The sequence below is a fragment of the Chiloscyllium plagiosum genome, chromosome 2, assembly GCF_004010195.1.
Source record: "Chiloscyllium plagiosum isolate BGI_BamShark_2017 chromosome 2, ASM401019v2, whole genome shotgun sequence".
Classification (NCBI taxonomy): domain Eukaryota; kingdom Metazoa; phylum Chordata; class Chondrichthyes; order Orectolobiformes; family Hemiscylliidae; genus Chiloscyllium; species Chiloscyllium plagiosum.
Genome location: NC_057711.1, coordinates 116,952,024 through 116,975,761, shown reverse-complemented (window position 1 = coordinate 116,975,761; position 23,738 = coordinate 116,952,024). Strand labels below are relative to the sequence as shown.

General features: G+C 40.3%; 1 protein-coding gene across 1 annotated transcript in view; it reads left to right on the top strand.

Annotated features, from left to right (window-relative positions):
• Positions 1-23,738, top strand: part of pgm5 (phosphoglucomutase 5) — a 174,057-nt gene that overhangs the window by 31,517 nt on the left and 118,802 nt on the right. Inside the window, exons 2-3 of the mRNA XM_043716994.1 lie at positions 11,658-11,820; positions 14,710-14,856. Coding sequence (XP_043572929.1) covers positions 11,658-11,820; positions 14,710-14,856 — 310 coding nt within the window. The remainder of the gene's footprint in view (positions 1-11,657; positions 11,821-14,709; positions 14,857-23,738) is intronic.

The following is a 23,738-nucleotide window of genomic DNA, read 5'->3' as shown; positions in this document are numbered from 1 at the left end:
GTGTCTGAAATATCCCTGTTATAGGATGGTTCAAGGCTGCTGTGCTCTTTAAAATCGGGCCACGGCTCCTTGTTGTTGGAATTTATGTAGCTTAAAGATTTATGTTCTATTATTGTGTTTTTTTGATGTGGTATCTTGTTCCAAGTGGGGTTATCTCTGAACTGCAGAATGTGAGACAGTCAGGAATTTGTCTTATTGTCATGGATTCTCATTGAAAGATCATGATAAGGATTAGATGTTGACCATTTCAACACGTCTTGCAAGAACAAATTCCCTTGTTACAGCATCCATCTGCTTTTAAAATTATTCCAATGCCTTTGTTCATTCTTGTCCTTACCGAGCCGGAAGTCTCTCCTGCGGAATAGTCAAATGTCTGTGTGTCCAGAGGAATTTCCTAACCTCAGGCCTGAATTTTTTTTGCGTTATCCAGTAACATTTGTTTAATATTTCACCTCATTTACAAAACTGCAGCAGCTTATTTTGCATGGGTTAAGAATTCATTTTAGTTCACCCATGCTCCAAATTTTTCCTGTGTATGAATGGCTCTTCATGTACCACTTCTTTAAAATTCATTTGCAGGATGTGGGTGTTGCTGACAAGGATAGAATTTATTGTCTATTCTAATTCACCCCTCAAAAGGTGCTGCTGAACCACCGAAATACAACCAATTGATTTCAGAGGGCAGTTAAGCACCAACTCTGGGTTAGTTTGGAGCCATATATTGATCAGGTCAGGTAAAAATTTTCTTCCCCTAAGGAGATTAATACGCTTGTTGAGTTTTTAGGATAATCCAGTCATCATTACTGATACTAGCTTTTCATTCTGCATTTATTTATTTTGCTGAACTTAAATTCCCCAAGTGAAATGGTGGGATTTGAACTTGTGACTCCAAAGCATAAGATGCAGCCTCTGAAATGATTAGTTCAGTTACAATGCTATAGTAGTCTCCCTTATGTGATTTTTATTTGTATTTGGCTGTCTAGCGAAGGCTGGATATTTCTGATGGTGATGTTGTTGTGACTCTGAATATCCACAGCATTCCTTTCTCTTTGCTATTTTAATGCAGGCATTAGATAAACTATTTGAAATAGATTATCACCTCAGTTAAAGTACAATAGTGTGACGCATTTGTCCATTAATGTCAGAAGCAGTCATCTTTAGGCATATCTGATTTACGTTATTTTTTCCTGTTATTTTTCTCGAATTTTCTGTTAAGACCTTAAATCAAGGCCCTGTCGAGTGGATGTACAAACTCCAAAAGCCATTGTTTCAAAGAAGAAGAGGGCTGTTATTCCTGGTACCCTCAACTAAACCAAAATAGCTAAAATAAAAATAAAATTCCTCGGTCTTTATTCTTCAGTACTGAGGGTGGTTTGCACTGTAGGGGGTGGGGGTCACTGCTAAGCGAGGGTTGCACAGAGGGCAGCTGAGTATACTGAGATGTTGTTGTCCTGTCAGAGGAACATGTGCTCAGTCCTACTGAAGGTGGATTAGTTCTGAGGATGACCTGTACTTTCAGAGAATCATTACTGAGAGAGAGGGCTGTACTGTCAGAAAGTCAGCACTGAGAGACAGGGTTGTACTGTCAGTGAGGTGCTTTTGCCCGAAACGTCGATTTCGAAGCTTTTCGGATGCTGCCTGAATTGCTGTGCTCTTCCAGCACCACTGATCCAGAACCTTGTACTGTCAGTGAGTCAGTACTGAGGGAGAATTGCACTGTCAGAGGGTCTGTATTGAAGGAGGACTGCAATGTTGAAAGGTCAATACTAAGGGAGAACTGTACTGTCAGAGGGTCAGTATTGAGGGAGTGCCATACTGTTGGAGAGTCAGTACTGAGAGAGGGTTGCACTTTGCAGGGTCAGTATTGAAGGAGTGCTGCACTTTCAGGAGGTCAGTACTGAGGGAATGCTGCACTCTCGGGGGTCAGCACTGACAGAGGGCTGCACTGTTGGAAGGTCAATACAAAGGAAGGGTTGCACTGTCAGAGAGTCAGTACTGATGGAGGGCTACACTGTCAGGGGGTCAGTACTGAGAGAGTGCTGCATTGTCGCAGAATCAGTACTGTGAGAGAGTTGCACTATCAGAGAGTTAGTAGGGAGGGAGTACGGCATTGTTGAAGAGTCAGCACCGCACTATCAGAATGTTGTTTTTCAGTTAACATACTGAAATGCCTGAAAGCCTTCTGAGATGCATGTGAAAGATTCTGTCACCCTATTCCAAGGAAGAATAGATGAGGGAGGATTTCTGAAAATCAGTTTGTTTGGCTACATTTATGAAAATCCCTTGCATTGGGGTACAAAGCTGAAATTGCTGGCTTGGAGGTTGAAATGCTACCCACTGCACCTCAAGACCTCCTTAACAGGATATTTACACAAGGAATAATTTCCCCTAACTTTCCACCATGTGTGCACTAGATTTATTCCAGTGGTGGGAAGGTTGTCCCACAGTTGTCCAATGAGGTGAGATTTAGTAAAGGGACCAACATTCTCTGAAATTCAGAGGATTAAAGGAGAATGTGTTGAAATATCCGATTATGAGAAGGCACACAGTTAATGCTGAGAGATACCTGGCACACAGTTGTATTGAACTGTTATAGTAGTGTTGAATAAGAATAAAACTGAATAAATTATCTGATATCGACCTATATGCCAGAAAAGACAAAGTCACACCATACCCAGTTGAAACAGCAAACCCCTCCTCATCTAGGGAGCTGTTCCAAAATTAGGAGAGCTGGCTCACAAACAAGTCAAGAATCACATAGTCAGTCTAGTCACGTACTCAATAAGACACATCTTCCAATGCATGTAGCAGACTTTTCCATTGTGCTTCCTGGATATGTCCCATTGCCAGATGGAATTCAGCAGTTGTGCTACAGTGATATGTAGTCAGATTGGTATTGTCCTGGGACTATTTGATATTGACTCCAGACCCTATGAATTTTCATGGCATCAGGTCAAATATAGACAATGAAACTTCCTGCTGAATATTACATACCAGCCTTCCTCAGCTGATGAATCATTCCTCCTCTGTATTGAACAGCATTTGGAACAAGCACCAAGAATAGCAAGGCACAGAATGCCATCTGGGTTGGTGGGGGGGGGGGGGGGTCTCTAAAGTCCCTCTACCAGAAGGTGCCTGTGGAAACTGTTGAGGTAACCTATACTCCATTTGACTCAAAATTCAAAGCAGTGTGCTTGACTCTTAACTACCCTCTGAAATGATGAGTAAGCCATTCAGTTTAAGGGCAATTAGGGATGGTAATAAATGCTGGCTTTGTCAGCAACACCCACATCCCATGAAGAAATAAAGAAGAAAAGCCACCATTCTGAGTGTGAACTATATCAATGATGCTTTTACTGTCATTGAATCCTGAAACTCCTTTCCTTACAGCATTGTGATTAGACCATAAGACATAGCAGCAGAAATTAGGCCATTCGGCCCATCGAGTCTGTTCTGCCATTCAATCATGGCTGACAGGTTTTACAACCCCATTCTCCCGCTTTCTCCCTGTAGTCTTTGATGCCCTTGGCAATCAAGAACTTTTTATCTCTGTTTTAACCATACTCAATGACCTGGCCTCCATAGCCTTCTGTGGCAAAGAATTCCACAGATTCCCCACTCTCTGGCTAAACAAGTTTCTCCTTATCTCCGTTCTAAAGGGTCTTCCCTTTACTCTTAGGCTGTGCCCTCGGGTCCTAGTCTGTCCTTCCAATAGAAACATTTTCTCAATGTCCACTCTGTCCAGACCATTCAGTATTCTGTAAGTTTCAATCAGATACCCCCTCATCCTTCTAAATTCCATTGTGTATACTCACAGAGTACTCAAACGTTCCTCATATGTAAAGCTTTACATTCCTGGGATCATTCTCGTGAACCTCCTCTGGACTCACTCCATGGCTAATACATCGTTCCCGAGGTATGGGGCCCAAGGCCTAGAAAGCAGTTCCACATCCCATGTACAAATGTGAAAAAAGCTCTGTTTCTTCTGTCTGGAGAGACTAGAACATAAAGTCATAGTTCAGGATAAGAAGTCATTTATTTCAGAATAAAATGAGGAGAAATTTCTCCTCTCATCGGGCTTTGGATCTTTAGACTTAATCACCCCAGAGACCTGTTGATGGTCGTTCATTCACAATATTCAACACAGAAGTCACCAGAGCTTTGAATTCTTATGAAATGAGGATTAAAGGGGCAAGTGAAAAAGTGGAATTGAAGCTGAAGATGAGCCATGGTTGTGTTAAATGCCAGAGCATGCTCACGGGCTCTGTCTACTACTCCTTCTATCCTTTAATTTATCATTAATTTAATAGGTAATAATGTGCAAATCTAGTAACTTTTTAAAAATAGCAAGGCATATGAGGGTGAGATGCTGTTTCTTTGAATCAGTCGAAGGAGTGGGGTAAATTAACTGGCAAATTCTGGAGATTGACATTTCACTACAGGTCTCTTCGTCCCCTGAGCATGTTGGATGATTTGCTCACCAATGGGCAAGTCTGTTATTAATACAGCTTTATTTTCATGTAAAATCCAGAACTATGAAATTTCGAATTCTTTGACTGAGATTATGAAGAACAAGTATCTGGTGCTCTCTGCCATTGATACAACATGAGGTAGTAATTCACACAAACCACAAGGAGCATTTGTTTCAAATCAATGTATCAACAATCTTTCTTCCCAAGGACAATCCCACGATGGAGAAGCTGCCAAAGAAAGTAGTCACAGCCTTATTACTTGAAATCCTCCAGACCCATTTTTGAATTATTTGTGTTTAAACACTTGTGTTGTCAGGGCCACCATCTCAGCAGATCATGTCTGGCTTAGCTTGCAGTTCACCCATATAAAGGTTGGCAGTAAATGAATATTCGTCTGCAATGCTGACACAACTAAAGCAAAAGCAGAGAGCATACAAGGATCAGGAAGATGCTAGAAATCGGTAAGAGTTGGATAATGTACTTTGACACATCTGTTTTTATATTGCTGTTATGTTCCCGCTTGTCTGTTTCTGACCCTGAATATCCAGTTGAGAATATCAAGGGGAAAATTGGTTTGAAAGCCTCTTGAAGCACAGCTGCATATTTGCATGTTTGCAGTTAATTCACTGGAACTCACCCAGTGCAAACAGCAGAATAATTTAACCCTGGCATTATTCGTAATAAACATGACCCTTTATGATCTACAAGAAAAATGCAAAATTAACATCATGGATTTGACCAGTTGTTCCACCAAACTTGTTCCACACCCGATGATGAATTTAACTTTGTGACTAGATGTTATCTTTACATCCCTTCCTTCTGACTGCAACCCTCTACCTAGCAAAAGGAGGAAAAATCAAGGTAAACAAGAAAATAACTACTTTTATAACCTCTTCAGGTGATCTAAACCCATAGGAGATCACATTGACCAAATTGTAGAGTACAGGAAAAGGCCATTTAATCCAGCATGGCCATGCCAGCTCATTGGAAGTGTATTCAATTAAATCCACACCCCCTGCTTTTTCTCCACGGCCCCACAATGTTTCCCTTTTCAAGTAATTATTCAATTCCTTTTTGAAAATTACTCTTGAATTAGCTTCTATGGCCCTTTCAGGCAACACATTCCATAATGCAGCAATTCACTGATTAAAATAACTTCTTCACTTGCCACCTCCTGCTCATTTGCCTATCAGCTTAAGTCTATTTCCAGTATAAAAGCAAGAAGCTAGAGCAAGAGTAGACTGTGTGGCTCCTTACATCTGCTCCCATTCAATATGATCAGGTCCTGTTTTATGATGTATGGCTAATTGTCCCACTTAGTGTTCACAATAGATTCTTTTAACCCTCTGTATCCCATTTAATTTCTATGCTGGATGGAAAACAGTTTAACTCATCCTTCAAGATGTACAGAGAGTCAGCACTCACTGCTCCTGTCAAAGCTTCATTCTGATTGCATCAACGTGTTGAAAATAGACTTAGTGAAACTTCTGAGGAATATTATCTTAAATGCCAAAAACAGAATATACTTAAATTTCATCCACAAAGAAAAGTTAGTGACAGAATGATATAGTACACATGACACAGAAAATGGTCACGTGGCCCAAAGTAGTCTATGTTGGTGTTTATATTCTCCACATTTTATCTACTCACCTGAGTCTTTCACCATATCTTTCTATCCCCTACGCATGTATTCCTCTAGTTTCCTCTAATAGCATCTAAGCTATTTCCTTAAACCACTTTCAGTAGCAGCGAATTCTAATCACTTTGAGTAAAGAAATGTCCCCTTGTTTCCCTTTTGGATTTGTTAACAGGAATCTTGTGTTTACTGCCCTAGTTTAGATTCTTCATCATTTGGATATATTCTCTCCCAACCTATCTCTCCAACCCATTCAGAGTTTAAAAAGCTCCATGAAATCACCTCTAAGTTATCACTAAAAAGTGCCACAGATGCAGGAGAATCTAAATTTCTTTTTTAAACCACAATGAGTGCAGGTTATCCAGCAACAGGAAGTACAAAGTCAGAGGGTATAGCTAATACAGAATAAGAGATAGGATCAGAAGAAGGGATGAGGTCAGAGGGAAAGATTCCAAGGCATATTGCTATGAAATGAGCTGTTAGAGCATACGAATCTTAACAAACATTCAGAGTTCTGAAAGAGGGCTATATTGAACTAAAAACACCAAATCTATTTTTCTCCCTCTCTCTCTCTCTTGACAAAGGCTGCTATAGTTTCTCTAGCACTTTTTTTTAAAACCTCTAAGTCTTATCTGTTCTAAAGGAAAGAACCCCAACCAGTTCAGTCCATCCTGAAACCTCTATCACTAAAGCACTGTACCAATTTCATGACATCTTTTTTGCATGTTCCCTAGTGTCTGTATAGACTTTTAAAGTATGGAGACCAGGACTGTACACTACACTCTCAGTGCAGCCCAACCAGGCTCTTGTATAAATTTATGACAAGGACTCTACTTTTGAGTCTGATACGGAGGCAATAGCAAAACATTCAGAAAATCATAATACAATCAGGCAGAATCAACATGGTTTTTGTCAAAGGGAAATCACATTTAAATCATTTGGTACTACAGAACTTAAGTATTGCAGAAAAAAATACTTTTTAAAATAATTTTTCATCTTGCACTCATCAGGACAAAATTATCAAGAATACCAATTCAAGGCCTTTGATCAATCTTACTGCAAGGTGGACTTATTGCAAGGTGGAAGGAATATCAAAGAATAATATAGTATATGAATTTCATTGTCAGTGCAATGCTAGGTATGTCGGATGTATTTCACAGAGGTTGGTGGATCATATCATACAGCTTGTCCTTTTGGCTGTTTACAACAATCCAGATACTGAATGTGCCCAATCAGCCCACACTTGCAAAACCTGCACACTGTTGTCAATGTCAGATGTGATTTTGCAATTGGGCAACATTGGCAGGATACGTTTGAGTCTGAGAAGAATTACAGTGACAACCAATTTAGGATTGTCAGTCGGGTTTGCAGGCAATAATGCCTGGCAGTTAACTGTCAATCAGCAATAATGGGTGTATTCTACATGATAATGCCTCTACCAATCAGAGTTCATTTACCCACCAATCAACACCCTCCTTTCATGCAGTTTAAATGTTGGTTTTCCCCTTAAGTGGTGCTTTTGTGAATTGTCCTGATAAGAACAAGATGGAAAAGCTTTGACAAAATTTGGCCTTTTCAGCAAATGAGCAACCAATTAGAGTCCTTTGAAAGTGTGGCAAGGAGTATGGATAAAGGTGTGGTGTATTTGGATTTCCAAAAGGCATTCGAGAGGCTGACACGTTAAAGGTTACTACACAAAGTAAAGGTTTATCGTGTTTTAACTAATACAGTAATCTGTATAGAGGATTGACAAATTAGCAAGAATCAGAAATAGAGCCATGACAAGATCATATTGAATGACAGAGCAGCCTCAATGTGCCGAGAGACCTCCTCCTTATGTTTTTATTCACATGGAGATAAGCACATAATTTGTTGAAGTAACGATGAATAACAAAAGTAAGAGGAGTCAGGTCAGAAGTTAACACAAGTGTGACAATATTATGGCTTTGAGAGGTGTATTTTGTCCTGGTGTTTTTTTTAATGAAGAAAGATTGAGACAGAGGTAGTGAGCGATCTGCTCAAAGCCAATACAGTAAACAGTTTGTGAGGCCTTGGGTTTTTTTAAAGTTGGAACTGTAGGAGCAGCCTTAATGGCTCCCACAGACCCAGGATTTTTAGTTTTAACTTTCAGCAGCTGGTGGGGTCTTGAAGCTGGATGTGGAAGCTCTTAGCTTCCTCTCTCTGTTAGAGCTAAAAGATGTAGTTCTCTTCCTGCTGCTGGAATTGCCTGTGAGATAATCTACTTTACTGAATTTGTCTTGCCAAGGGTGTGTTTATGGGATGTTACTATATTGAAACAGTTAATTAGTAGTAAATATATTATTTTGTTAAGATTTCAATAGAGTTATAGTTAAGACAATTATTTTATGTTTATGTTGTTTGTGTTTTAATGTAATGTAAAAATAAAGCGTATTTTGCTTAAAGTTAAGTAGTTTGACCAATCGAATTGCATCTGGAACGCAGTGCTTTACACTTACCTTTAAAATAAGAAGAAGCTAGGGTCTAGGCTTTCATCTTCATATATTTTGAGGGGGTTTGATCTGGTCCATAACAAGGCATTGAAAGTTTATCTTCAGTTCGGAGCTCAGTCTATAATATTGATGCAGATCACTGCTAAAGGCTACCAGCTAGTTCATCTTATTATCTCATCTCAGCAGATTATTCAATGAAGATTGACAAATAATATTGAATTGCAGAGAAGACTGGAACCTAAGTCTGTGCCAGCTGACTTCAGCAACGCCAAGTGATCCTTAATGCAAGGGTTGTGCTCTGAAAAACACTGATGCTTTATTGCTGCAAAAACAACCCATCCTCCATGACAGGACATCAATTACTTAGAAAAATAAATATGCTCACTGTCTCACTGCTGTGACACAAAATAACAGTGAAGAAGGAGAAATTTTATTTGTCTTTTTGTTTTATGACTTCCGAACTCAGGAAATCCAGAGTGTTTTTCTGCTTCAGTGCTGGGGGAGGGGTCAGTTGTTTTGGACAACACAGCAGCTTTGAGAGTAAGTGAACCTGGTGACCCTTGTTCGCACAATAACATCTTTATATGTTCAAGAAAGTGTCTCTTGCTTGGAGGGGTTTGAGAAAGGACAAGGATATTGCTCGCTTTGTTCTGAGTTCACATAGCGTTATTATTGAGAGACAGAAAGAGGCCATTTGAACCATCATGCCTGTGCCAGCCCTTTGGAAGACCTGTACAATTATACATAATTATTTTGTCCCTTCAGGTAGCAATCAAAATCCTTTACTCAATATTATTGTTGAATCTGCTTCGACCACTCTTACAGATCACAATAGCTCTCTGTGTAAAAAGAAAATGCTCCACATCTGCCTCCTGGATTGTTTGCCAATCACTTTAAATCTTTGTCTTCTGATTATTAACTGTACCAACTTATTAGAAATGATTGCTTCCTATTCAGTCTATCAATACCCTTTGTGACTTTGAAGGCCTCTGTTAAATCTCTCCTGAGGTTTCTCTGCTATAGTCCAAACCTCTCTAAGCTCTACTCATGACTGTAATCCTTCAGCAATGGTACAATTTTAATAAATCTCCACAGTATCTTGTCCCAGACGTTCGCATCCTTCTGAAATTGTGGTGCTAAGAATTGATATGCAGTAACCTCAACTCAGGGCTAAGCACTGACTGATGAAAGAGGGCAAAGGAGGATGGTGCATCAGATCATCCATTGGCAAACCCAGAAGTGTGTGTTTCATAGATGTCCTATTGAAATTAAAAACAAATTGTCTTTTAAATGTTTACGAACAGTTTTCCTGCTCGCAGATGACCAGATGGATAAACTGTCTCAATAAGCAGTAAATCTAGGGAATGAATGCTGGAAAATCTGAAATCATGGCAGGAGATGGTTGGAGAAGATGGTGGTGAGCTGTCTTCTTGAATCTCTGCAGTCTGTCATGTATAGTGACAGCCATGCTGTTATTAGGAGAGGAGTTTCAAGATTTTGACTCAGGAACAATATAGGAATATCTGATACATTTCCAAGTCAGTACAGTGTGTGGCTTGGGGAGGAACCTGCAAGTTGTAGATCTCTCGTGTGTCTGTTGCAGGTGTAGAAGGTGTTGTTGCTGGAGCCTTGCTGAGCGATACAGTGTACCTTGTTTATATCGCATATTGTTTCTACTTTAGGCTGGGGATGGTGAATATTCAAGTATGTTGCTTTGGCCTGGATGGTGTTAAGCTTGTTTTCGGCACTCATGGGAATGTCATTGAATGTTGAGGGGTGATGGTTAGATTATCTGTTGTTGGAAATGGTCACTAGATTAGCATGAACATTACTTCCCATTTAGCAACCAAAGGCTGAATGTTTTCCAGGTCTTGCACCATGTGGATATGGACAGCTTTAATATCTGAGGAGTTGTGAATGATGCTTAACATTGTGCAATCATCAGTAAACGTCTCCACTTCCAACCTTACGACGGGGTATGTAACTGATAAGATGGGATGTTGTCACTTTAAATTGGTGACCTAATGGAGGTCTGCTGTAAAAGGCAATTGTTCTAAAAGGGTTAATATTAGACACTGCATTAAGCTCTGTCTGGTTTGATAATGCCATATGGGCTTGGCTGGGGATCAGGCAGAACCTCTGAGGATTTCAAGCAGACCTACATCCACCTCATAGTCTGACCCTCATTGTCTAATTGGCTAATATATTTAACCTGTTCTGACATGTTATGACACACCTCTGGAACATGTTGGATTTGAACTCATATCACCTCAATCACAGATAGGGCGTGACCACCTACACCTCGAGAAGCCAAACTTGTACCTAACTGCTATCATGCAACAAACTACACTTTGATAAACAAGAGCTTCTCTTTGTAAAGACTCAATAGTGAATGACTGTGTATCACTGTGAATCAATAGGCCCTTAGTCCCAGTCAAAGGAAACAGGAATGGTAACAGATCCTTCCACCCACAAATCTCACATTAACATTAGCATGACAGAGCTGTCTGATAAGGTTGACACAGCAGTGATGCTTCCATTTGTGGTGGAGACCCAAAGCAAAAGTATAAAAGAATCACTTAAAGTTTAATAGGAAATTGAAGGAATCTGTTTGTGCAAAGCAGTAAAGAACATGCAACCTGCCATCTCAGGAAGTGGTTAAGGTTAATAATGTGGATGATTTCAAGGAAAAATAGAAAGTGCGTGAGGGAAGTAAGATTATAGAAGATGTTGGTCAAGGTGGTCAAGTAGGGGTGAGATAGACACAATCACAGACCAGAATGGTGCTGGAATTCCTGATGAAGGGCTTTTACCTGAAACAATAATTTTCCTCAGATGCTGTCTGATCTGTTGTGCTTTTCCAGCACCTTTCTAATCTCCAGCATCTGCATACCCACTTCTGCCTACAATCATAGACCAGCAAAGCTGACTGGCCTGTTACTGTGCTCTAACTACTTCTAAAGTTTTTGTAGCAAAAATTGATTCTTTAATGTGTCATTTGCTAAGCTTACCATTCAAAGAAGAGTTTAAGAGCAAATTCTCTTACACTGTTTTAAATGCAATCTTTATGTTGCTCAGATTGGGCGATTGGTGATTGGCCAGCATGGGATCCTGTCCACACCAGCAGTGTCCTGCATCATCAGAAAGATAAAGGCCATTGGAGGAATTATCCTTACAGCAAGTCATAACCCTGGAGGACCTGCTGGCGACTTTGGAGTGAAGTTTAACGTAGCAAATGGAGGTGAGTCTCCGCAGATACAGTTGTTCATTCAGGAGATGGTAATATGAGGTCGATGTAGTTACATACTAGAATAAAAAATGATCAAACATCCTCTAAAACATGTATTTTAAAATTAGGGTTTCTTGTTAAAATTAATATAATAACTGTCTCAAGTGTTATTAGATAAAAATTATGGGGTTATATTGTTGCTCCAGTTCCAATGTTCCTCTGCTCCTAAATTCTTTTCTGAATTGATTTATATTACCATAAATCATAAAGAATGGCTAAGAAACAGCTATGAGTTTTTAAATCAGTAAACGCTCTTGGGATTTTTCTATGATCCCACATTTCCTGAGAGAGCTATGTTCACAAGTGGTACAGGGACTGCAAAATTTCAAACTCATTTTTGGCTCAGCTTTTCACTTCAAGAAAGCGCAGCAGCCCTGCTGTAAGTTCGTGGATCATGGAATAATTCCCCACACAAGAAATTTGAGCGTCATCCTGTCCTGTTAAATACGCAACTGCAGGATTTCCTGAGTGTGTGGACTGTCTTTACAGGAAGGTCTTTTAACACACAGTGATGGATAATAGATTCACCAGGAATGAAGCTGTGAGCCAATAAGCCCTTCAAGGGGCTCACTGATGTTACCATCAAGTGAATGGTATGCCAGACGATAAGTTTCTACCTTTCATAAATTCCCAAGTGTTGTCTTATAATAAATGAAAAACAGTAATGAATTTAGTCCTATTATGTAATGTTATTCGATGTTATCCCTCAGCATGGAGACCTTGTTGGGAATGCATTGCGTTGTAAGGAACTGATAGACAAGATAAGGTATTTCGAGTTTAACTGAAAGACCAATAATATCACAGCACAATACATTATATTTTGAACTGCTCCCAATTCTTGCAAGAGGTCAGCAACATGAAACACGAACTCGGTTTCCCTCTCCACAGATGGTGCCAGACCTTGGAGTATTTTTGGCATTTTCTGTTCCTATTACAGATTTCAAGCATCCACAGCATTTTACTTTTGTAACAACATTAGCACTTCAGCTCATCCAAACTCCAGTACCCATATCCTAATGTGAATCATGTCAAGCTTGTGGAATAAAAGGAACAATGACTGCATGTCTGCAAAGTTGGTTGAGATATAGGAAGCCTTTTTTTAAAATAGTGAACTGCTGACTTTCAGGCAGGAGGGAACTTCATAGTGGAGTTTCCTCAGAGTCAGAACCAGGACCACTGTTTTGTTTGGATCTACATTAATGACTTAAACCTGGACACAATTTCAAATTTTGTACATGGCATAAAACTTGCAAGTAATGTGAATCATGCAGAAAATGATGATAGATTTCAAGAGAATGGAAGCTATTGAAATAGGACAAGTGGCAAATGCAAATTGAGGCAGTAAAGTTTGAAGTGATATGGTTTGGTAAAAAAATCAAGTAGAGGTAATAGAAAATAATATGGTGAGTGGGTGACATTAGAACAGAGAAATCTGAGGTTATTGTGCACAAGTTGATGAAATACTCAGGACATATGGGATCTGGCCTTTATAAAAAGAGGTATAGAGTTAACCAGCACAGAGATTATGTGAACCTTTATAAAACACTGTTTGGCCTCAGCTGGAATCTTGTGTCCATGCTGGGCACCTACTTCAGGAAAGATGGGATGGCATTAGAAAGGATGCAGAAAAAACATTAATGAGAATGGTTTCAGGGATGAGGAACTTTGGTTCTGAAGATAGATTGGGAAAGTTGTTACCCTTGATTGAAGAAGGGATGGCTAGATAGAGGCACTTGATAGAGGGATTCAAAATCCTGGGGGCTCCAGTCAGGGTAGCTAGGGAGAAACTGTTCCCTTTTGCTGAAGCTTCAGGAGGCAGAGGATTTCAGTTGAAGATGGTAAAGAACCAAAGAAAATTTGAGGAGGAGCTATTTTTGCACAATAAGTGAATAAGATTTGGAATCTGTGGGAGAGTGTGATGAAAGTAGAATCACTTGTGGCTTTCAAAAGGGAACTGGATCATTATCAGAAGAGAAAAGAGCAGTTGGACTATGGGGTAAAGATGGGGTGTGTGACAAGCTCTTGCAGACATCTGGGATAGATATGAAAGGGCCAATTGTCTTCTTATCCAACAACTCCTCAATTGAAGAAATGTTATCCTTGTTTTCAAATTCATTTATGGCATCAACCCTCCTTATCTCTGTAACTTCCAACCCTATTACCCTCCGAGCTCACTGCACTTCTCCAATTTGGGCTTTTGTGGATTCCTGTCACTTCACTAACTTTGGCTGTGCCTTCAGCTGCCTAGGTCCTAAGGTCTAGAATTCCCTTCCTAAACATAGCTGCCTCTCTGCCTTTCTTTCCTCCTTAAGATGTTCCTTAAAATCTAAGTCTGTGGGGTTTTGGTCAGCTATATGAAAGCAAGTTTTATTGTATGTCCAGGAGGGAATTCTACACTGCCATCTTTCAGATGAGACATTAAACCACATATGGAACTAATAGGTCAAACTTGCTGAAGATATAGATTTTAAGGAACACCTCAAGGTAAAATGGACATTAGGGAGGCCAAGATGCTTAGTGGAGGGAAATTCCAGAGCTGAACGCATATTAAAATCAGTGGTATGAAAGAATCAGAATTTGAGGAAGGCAGAGATTTCTGAGCGCCATCAACTAAAGCTCGTTGAAATAAAAATGATTCTTTAAAAGTCCAGGATCTCTAGTCTGAAAGTGAGCAATAATGTTCATTATAATGCAAAGTTAGATTTTCAATCTCGTTCTACAGATCCAGTGACAAATGTTTAGAAATAAATCAAGGATGTTTTGTTCGCCCATTTCAAATGTGTATGTTTAAGTTTCGTGATTATTTTGAAATAAACTGTACTCTCTGCTTTGCTCTCGTAGGTCCAGCATCTGAATCAGTGACAGAAAAGATCTACCAGATTAGTAAGACAATAGAAGAGTTTGCCATCTGTCCTGATCTGCGAATAAACCTTTCCCGATTGGGCAGGCAAGAATTTGACCTGGAGAACAAGTTCAAACCCTTCAGAGGTATTTCATATGATTGTGTACATCTTTACAATAAGCTTAAATTCTAACTCAAAAGCAAAATATTTTGAAAGTTGAACTGATGAATATTTCTAGAATTTCCTGCTTTTATTGCAATTCTAAATTTGAGCTGAATTTCATTTTTTGAGAGAGATTTCACCTCGTGTTCCTAATTGGTATCATTTCACAAGGGGACTGAAGCAGCTCTTGGATTCCAGGTGAATGGACTTTGCTTTTCCAACGTTAAGTTTTTAAATAATTCCTTCATAGAAATGTTGCAATGGTCTAACAAAATAACATCGACCTAGTCAGAAATCCTCACATGGAAATGAGTGTACTATGAAAGTCAAAGATGGGAAACAGGAAAAGTAAATTGTCAACAAAGATTATCTGTATTTTTTCTGCAACATTTGAGAGGTACCAGCTTTATAAAGGATTTGTATGTCACCACTCTTAGTTAAGTTTTCTTTTATAATGGGCACTATGAATGGGCAAGAGACAGTCATGTCCCACAAATGAATTTTTTTAAAAGTTGGTTTCATCCTTTGAGTCTGAAGACTGTAGGTTTCATGTCCAAGACAGTAACTGAAAGTCAGTATCTCGACTAATGTCCCCAGTTAGGAAGTGCTACCCTATCATACACTGATGAAATGGTAATCTGAGGCTTTATCTAACCACTCAGGACGACATAAAAAGTAGTGTTCCTTGAAGATGCCATGGCCAATATTCATCTAACAGGTTGTTGATTATCAATTGCCCTGCTATTTGTGAGAGCTTTCTGTATATGTATTTTCTGACACATGTCCTAACAGTGATTGTCTTTCATGTCATGTTTCATTGGCTATAAAATACTAAATAGTTGCAATTTGATTTGTCTCCTTACTTATGCAGAAAAGCCTTCTTTCTTTTCTTTGATCTTCTGTTTCTAAGATTGAAAATCATTTACATTTTGTTTAAGCGACGCCAAGACTACATTCCCTTACTTGCTCTGACATAGCCATCTTTGACAGCATGAAAGTGAGGAAATATGTAGAAGAGTGTTCTCATCTAAAATCCTCTCCATATGTTGAAATGCAACTATTGACATCTTCCAGCCATCAGGGAGTAGAAGACCTGCTATGTTGTGAGGCAGATAAAGCATGTGTTTACATCTGTTTCTGTAGCTTTCTTTCCCTGGAGCAGGTCACTAGCCTGAAACCAGAGGCTACAGCTTGAGGAATGATCTGGTTTATTGTGTTAAACACCACCACCAGCATGATATGGTTTATGTACTGCCCTGTACATTAGCTCATGTTAATATAGAAACAGATAAAAAGGAACAAGAGGAGGCCATTTGGCTTTTCAGCCCTGCTCTATCATTCAACTTGATCATGGCTGTTCATCCAACTCAGTACCCTGTTCCCATATTTGTCCTATACCATTTGATCCCTTTAGCCTAAGAACTATATTTATCTCCTTGAATACATATACTGAAAACATATATCACAAAGACTGGGTTCTTGTTGAGATAGATGCCTTGCATTAACACTAACTATTTACACTGCTATAATATCAAAGACTTAAAAATAGTCGTGCTCACGGATGTTGTGGTGTAGTATATACACAGAAATGACTGACTGAATACATTGCACTCGGTGAACGCAAAATGGGTATGTTTATACTAGTATGCCACATGTCATTATTCACAAATCTGTCTTAGAGGTATACTGCCTATTTGGTCTGGAATTGAGACAATAAAACAACAAGAGATGTCATTCTGCATTAAGCATGATTGACCAAGAGACTCTCCCATTCTTACTGCTTCCCATAAGCATGGTAAAGGATTCACAGATGGTAATCAACCCTGTTTAAGCATGTTATGAATGCACCTTCCTTGGCAATCAAGTCTAGAGTGGGCCTTGAACCCAGAATTTTAGCTCCGAGGCAGTGATTGTGCCAAAAACTGCTTGGAGAATGTTATCATTATGACCTCCAATTTTAGCGCATTATGCTCAGCAAGTCCTTTTTTAACATGATGCTTTCTGTTTAAACATGTTGTTTTCATCGTATTCCCTTCCCATTTCAGGGTGTAGAATTGCTTCTAATTCAAGTAACAGAAAGGAAATATCGCTTTTCTATAGAGTCATTGTCATAGAGTCATACAACACAGAAACAGATCCTTTGGTCTAACCAGTCCATGCCGACCATAATCCCAAACTAAACTAGTCCCACCCACCTGCACTTGGTCCATATCCCTCCAAACGTTTCTTAGTCATGTACTTATCTAAATGTCTTTTAAACATTGTAACTGTACTTGCATCCACCACATCCTCTGGAAGTTCATTCCATACACAAACCACTCTCAGTGTGTAAAAAAAAATGCCCCTGTGTCTTTTTAAAATCTTTCTCCTCTCACCTTAAGAATATGCCCACAGGCCATAACAAAATATCTGTAAAGTCAATGATGTATATTTTCAGTGTGGTCATTACTGTAAAGTAGAAAATTGTGCAAAGCAAGACATCACAGTCAACAAGGCAATGATGACGAGATAATTGCCCAGAAATTTGTTTCCACAGCATAGGTTGGAGGTGGACATCAGGACCATAAGAATGCCCAAAACACAACTCCACAGGAACTGATCAAGAAATTGATGATTTCAATGAGCAAATCTCTTGCATCAGGAACCCTATGGGAAAGCCCGTAAAAAGCTGAAACTTGAGAGAGTTTCATAATAGTTGCCCACAACACAGTAGATTAGAAACATTACCCAAATTGTTGATGGAACATCAGCATTCTGACAAATAATTTCAGCTTTTTCTATTTTACTTACAAATTTCCTGCATCCATTGTATTTTCCTTCTAGTTTATTGCAATTGTCATAGCATTTGAATTGGTGATCATTTTGGGAAATGTTCCTGCGGAAGATCTATTGTGGCTCAATTTTCAGCATTTGAAAATTGGGTAGTTGGTACAGGGAGCAGTCAATCTACATACATTAGTTTTGCCTTCAAGCTGCAAGTTTTACGCTTTTATGATGGACTCATGGAATGTGAGCATTGCTAGCTCAGCCTGCATTTATTGTCCATTCTTAACTGCCTTTGAGGGTGATGTTAAACAGCTTTCTGCTGCGTTGTGTGTGGTGTAGGTACACCCACTGTGTCGCTGGGGAGGAAGTTCCTGAAGTTTGAGCCAGCTGTGATCTTATTTCATTTTAAAATCCACAACCCTGTGTATCCCTGGAGTTGATTCATCTGACCAGCGCTCAATCATAAATTCAAAACATGCTATAGGCAATTTTTTTTACCACTGTTCCTTTCACAATTTTCTTTGATAACAATATATTTGATTGATTTACCTTACCTCTGTAATCTTCAGAGTTTGTTAGTAACATTGTTCAAGATGTTGTCAAGATGTGGACATGGAGTATTGAACTTTGAAATCTGTTATTGCCAGCTGTTTCTTACATTCACACCCTCTGAGTCAGGGGTGATCATTGAAAGAAGATCACACAGTTATGAGTTTGGTGAGTGGAGAGTTTGATGATGTAAGGATACTGTAGTTCCTTTTCTCTACTCTTATCATCTTTCAGTATCTGGTCAATATTCCAGTGTAGGAGAAGGACCCGGTTGGTCAGAAGCTGTTTTCTGTATTTTACTTGTGATAGTTTTAAAGGTAAGGTATGACAGTGCAGTGAAGCTACATGGAACATACATTCTGTGGCGCATGAGAGGCCCTAGATGCATTATGTGTCCCAGACAAACACACCTGCAACAAGAGTCACCGGCTGCATAAGATTGGGTTCTGGGTTTTGGAATCCAACTGTTGGCTAGAATCACTATGCTGCATCCGGAAAGCAGACTAGTACATGCTACTCATTAACTAAGAATCAAATTTCATGTGTGAGGTCACTTACAAAAATGCCTAGTTTGCTGACATGTCTGGATTTTGGATAGCTGGATTTCAGACACTGTATTTGCAGTTTGATAAAGAGCAGGTGTGCTCTTCCGACGTCCTGACCAGTATTTCCCATTCAGACCTCACTAAAAGCACAATATTTTGTCATTGCTGTGTTGCTGTTTGTGGGATCTTGCTGTGCACAGGTAGTCTGTAACATTTCCTATATCATAACAATGGCCATACTTCAAAAAGTACTTCATTGGATGTGAAGCACTTTGGGAGATCTAGAGGTCACAGAAGGTGCTATAATAATGCCAGTTATTCTTCCTTTATTACCTGTAACTGATTGACTCCCCATTTCCCCCTTCCGCTACTGAACTGTGACCTTGAGATTCTAGTCCCTTAGCTCCTTTTGTTAAGTGAACTTGCAGAGCTTGCCAAATCGCATATTATGGCAAGTCAACCACTGACAATTGAGACAAGAGATTCCGCTGGTAAGAAGAATTTTTTTTTGGTGGGAGTGTGGTTGGTGGATAACTGGGTGTGTTGTAAACGTGTTGGAGGCGTGTCCCAGTGAGTCTGTGGACAAGATTATGTTTGAGCTCCCTTATTCTCGTATGGTCAGTTAAAACAATCTATGACTGGCAAGGATAAAAAGGTCAAATTATACAGACAAGCTGCAATTGTAGACTTTTGTTCCCTCAAGGATAAAATATTGAGGAGTGATTTAAATGTATTATTTAAGATGATTAAAAATGATGATAGCAGAGACAGCAACAGCATTTCCTTTGATGTAGGTGAGTCCAAAGAGGTAAAACCTTAAAATTAAAGCCATCCATCCAGTCAAGAAACCATTGTCCCCAAGAATAGTTAAGTCCAGGGTCCACTGAACATTTAAAACTGAGATTGATAGCTTTTTAGTTAGCAATGGAGTATGAAGGGTAAGGAACACAGATGGATAGACAGAGGTATGAATAGATAAAATTAAATGATGGAACATGTTGGAAAAGGTCTGTCGTTTCTATGAAAAAGCCTTTACTCCTCACCCATGGAGCTAGTCTAAATGATCACAGCAAAAGCTGTTATTTTTTTCAAATTAAAATATCCCAGGTATCCCATTTACAGAAAAGGACCCCTAATTTTCCTAATAAAAGGGGCCACTTGCTAAAAGGGACAGTGCTTTAGGCACCTATGAGTAGGACCTTTTCAAAATGGCAGCAGGCTAATCATTGGCATTAACTGAACAGTGAGACCAACAGCGTCATTCTGGGGTCATTACTTCTCTGAAGGGGATGAAAATACATTCCTGCATTTGTATGTGCGTGTCAGGTTGAGTGGAGCAAAGATAAGTTTCTGCAATTTTCACCCAGCTGTTACACTGGCAGAATTTTTGACTGGCTCCTGCAAGTTGAAGGGTCACATACCTCTGACTCCCACTTGGCTCATTCTTCCTCAAGGCAGTGCTGAGTGGACGTGACATGAGACAGCTGCATTGAATTGGCCGCTGACGTGCCCCGTCAGTGACAGATTTCAATCAAATCCTGCTGCTGATTGCAACCAATGATGGTGCTTCTACATGAGGCATGGAGGATCAACCCAATGCAATCATGGGAATTAATCTGCGTCATAACACAATTCCTGAAATACCTTCTTTCACTGGAGGTCAGCACTGCATCCTGTGAAGCAAAGATACTGAAACCTGTGACAGGCTGATCTTAAAGACTTGCCGTTCCTCTTGTGCCAAACTGGCTGCCCAGTCCATTTGAAGCTTTAATTGTTGCATTATTCTGACTGCACTAATGGCAACTTGCAGCATATGTTACCTTTACCAGTATATGGTTCAGAGTAAGGATTGTTTGAGATAGTTCACTGCTGTCAATCTTCTTTTGTCTATACTTTGTCTAGGGTCTGTCTAATCATCAATGGTAGATGCCCCGTTCTTAGTTAGCATGATAGCTTATTGCATGAGAGCAATAAGTACAGCTACAAGTCAGGTATAATTATTAGAATTCTCAGGAACTGTACAAAATATACCTGCTCGTTGCAAAGACTAATGTAGAGCTAACTGCCTCCAGCCACACAATTTGCCCTCACTGGTATGACCAGGAGATGGGCAAATGTGCTGACAAACTGGGGGCGGTAATGAAAAGATCAGATTCTCGCTGTTGAGAAAACTTTTCCCAATTTCCCCTCAAGTCTTAGATTGTGATTTCAGCACCTCACCCATGAGTGGCAACTTCCTTATTTCCATATATTTGAATCCCACTTCTGATTCTGCTCTCCTCCACTCAGAAACTGTACAGTGCAACTTCCCGACAAGTGAAACAGAGTCAATACCTGGCGGGTTACAGTTCGCTGAAAACCAGTCCTTGCCCATCATGCCACTACATCTCCTGCACAATGTGCTACCATGGTCCATGGTCACTATGTGCCTCGATGGTGCTCTGATCTAGACTTGAAACGTTAGCTTGCTCTCTCTCCATGGATGCTGTCTGACCTGCTGTGATCTCTAGCATTTGTTGTTTTCAGTACAGATTCCAGCCTCTGCAGTAATTTGATCCTGTATCATAACATCTGCCTTTGGACCAGCTCAGCCAACACTTCAGGCCTTCAGCACTTTACATTGGAGCTGAGGTGCAGCATCCTGTAAGGTCACCGTGCACAGGGAGAGCCATGCATCTACACACTCTGCCTGTGTGCTGACATCGCCACAAGCAGCACATAGCTTACTTCCTTAGTGCTCTCTGATTTCAGTACGAACTTACAGTCTGCCAGTCTCTGCCTGGCTGCTTAGTCGCAGGCTGCCTTGCGGTTTAAATTACTTTGTAGCCCAGAGGGAAGGGCAGTCTGCTCATGATACTGGGGAGCACTGACAAACAAACCCTTCACTCTGACAGTGGATGAATATGTCCATTTGTTACCTCAACACCAGAGAAATGCACCCAATAGCTTGGTTGTATTTTCCTCCAACATCACACTCAACACTGTAGCGAATGGCAATCTGTGAATGGCAAAGGGGAACAGTCCTTAACTGAAGGGAAGATGCAGTCAGTCAGGGGATACTGTCACAGTCAGGAAAATCTCTTGTTGAATTAGACTGTGGCAGGATTGGTGGAATCAGTCCAACAGGTCAAATGCAAACAGTCTGGGAGTTACAGGTACATCAGTGCTGTGGAGACATCAGCCTGGAAGGGTGGTCCAGTTCTTCCTCCAGTGAGGCTAAAGGAGAGATTGAGTATAATGCAAATGAATGCATAGCAGTTAGTGGTCATGCATGAGTAGGAGAGATGATGAGGGACCCCTCTTGAGTGAGCAGTTGAACAGAGGTCAGGTAGAATTAGTAGTATGGGAGGAGGTTGTGGGTGAGAGTCCTTAAAAGGACATGATCATAAGGAACGTTTCCCCTTCTTCCGCGCATCAATGACCAGGGAACATAGATTTCAGGGGCAGGGGTTTTAGAGGAATTGGGAGGAAAAGTGTTTTTCTTCCAGATGATGGTGGGAATCTGGAACTCTCTGCCTGTAAAAGTGGCAGAGGCAGAAACCCTGAGAACATTTAAAAAGTATTTAGATGTGTACTTGTGATGCTGACATATTCTGGGCCGACAGCTGGAAAATGGGTTTAGAATAGTTAGATGAAATTAGATTCCCTACACTATAGAAATAGGCCCTTCAGCCCCTCTGAAGAGTAATCCACCCAGACCCAGTCCCCTATTCTATATTTACCCCTGACTAAATTAGCAATTTGGCATGGCCAATTCACCTGGCCTGCACATCTTTGGATTGTGTGAGGAAACCCACACAGACAGAGAGAATGTGCAACTCCATACAGGCAGTTGCCCAAAATGGGAATCGAAACCGGTCCTTGGTGCTATGAGGCAACAGTGCTAACCACTGAGCCACCATGCTGCCCCTAACCATTGTTTTGACCTGTTCAAACTTGAAGGTGCACTTGATACTGAGGGTTCAGTCCATCTGTCTTGGTGAAGTAGGGGATAGATGCTTGTGTCATTTAGCTTTAAAGGGTGCAGATCTCTGAACTTGCTTGCAATAATGCAGAGTATCCCTTTTAACTTGGGGCACAGCACTAAATTGCAATGCAATTTCTATCCCAGCTGACAAAGTCTTGTTTTGTGGCCAACATAGAAAAGGGCTGCTGTTCCATTCACCAGCACATCCAGATCTCTATCCTGGAAGTGGGTAGCTGGCTTGCCCTTCCTTTGAGACATTTCAGGATCAAGCTACACAGTTTCAGAGAGAGTTCTTGGCCTGCAACATCTGAAGTGACATGCAGCTGGGCTTTACAGCTAGCACCAAAGGCTTAGAAGCAGGAAGGTATTCTGGTGGTTAGAAACTCTGCTGTCTGCTTGGCAAACAACTCCCAGAGAAATGCAACCAGTAGCTCAGTTGCATAATTAATGAGGTGAAATGTGTGGGAAGATTGCGGGTGAAAATTTGCCTCCACCACGGCAGACCGACTTTTATTCACTGCAAATGGGAAAATTCGACTGGGTGTGTAGTATCATCAGATTAGGTGGAGCTAATGCAGCATCAACATTAACTCTCAGGACCATTACGTTATACAGGAACAACTTCAGAAAACATTTAAGGATTTGAGAAATTATTAACTGTTGACAGCTACCCAACTTGAACTGAAAGTCCTTTCTGAGACACAATCTTGTCGATTTCAAGATTTGTGCCTGTAGGATATTTTCTAAACGTAAAATATATTCTATCTGCTCTGTCTTATTCATTTTTCTCTTATTTTCTACAATTTCCATTCCTTCTCTTCCCCATGTCTTTATTTCTTATATTTGTTAAATATTTTTCTTTCATGAATTTGGCCTGAGACTTGCACTAGCAGCACAGTGGCTCAGTGGTTAGCACTGCTGCCTCACAGCACCAGGGTCCCAGGCTCGATTCCAGCCTTGGGTGACTGTCTTTGTGGAGTTTGCACATTCTCCCCGTGTCGGCGTTGGGTTTCCTCCGGATACTCCGGTTTCCTCCCA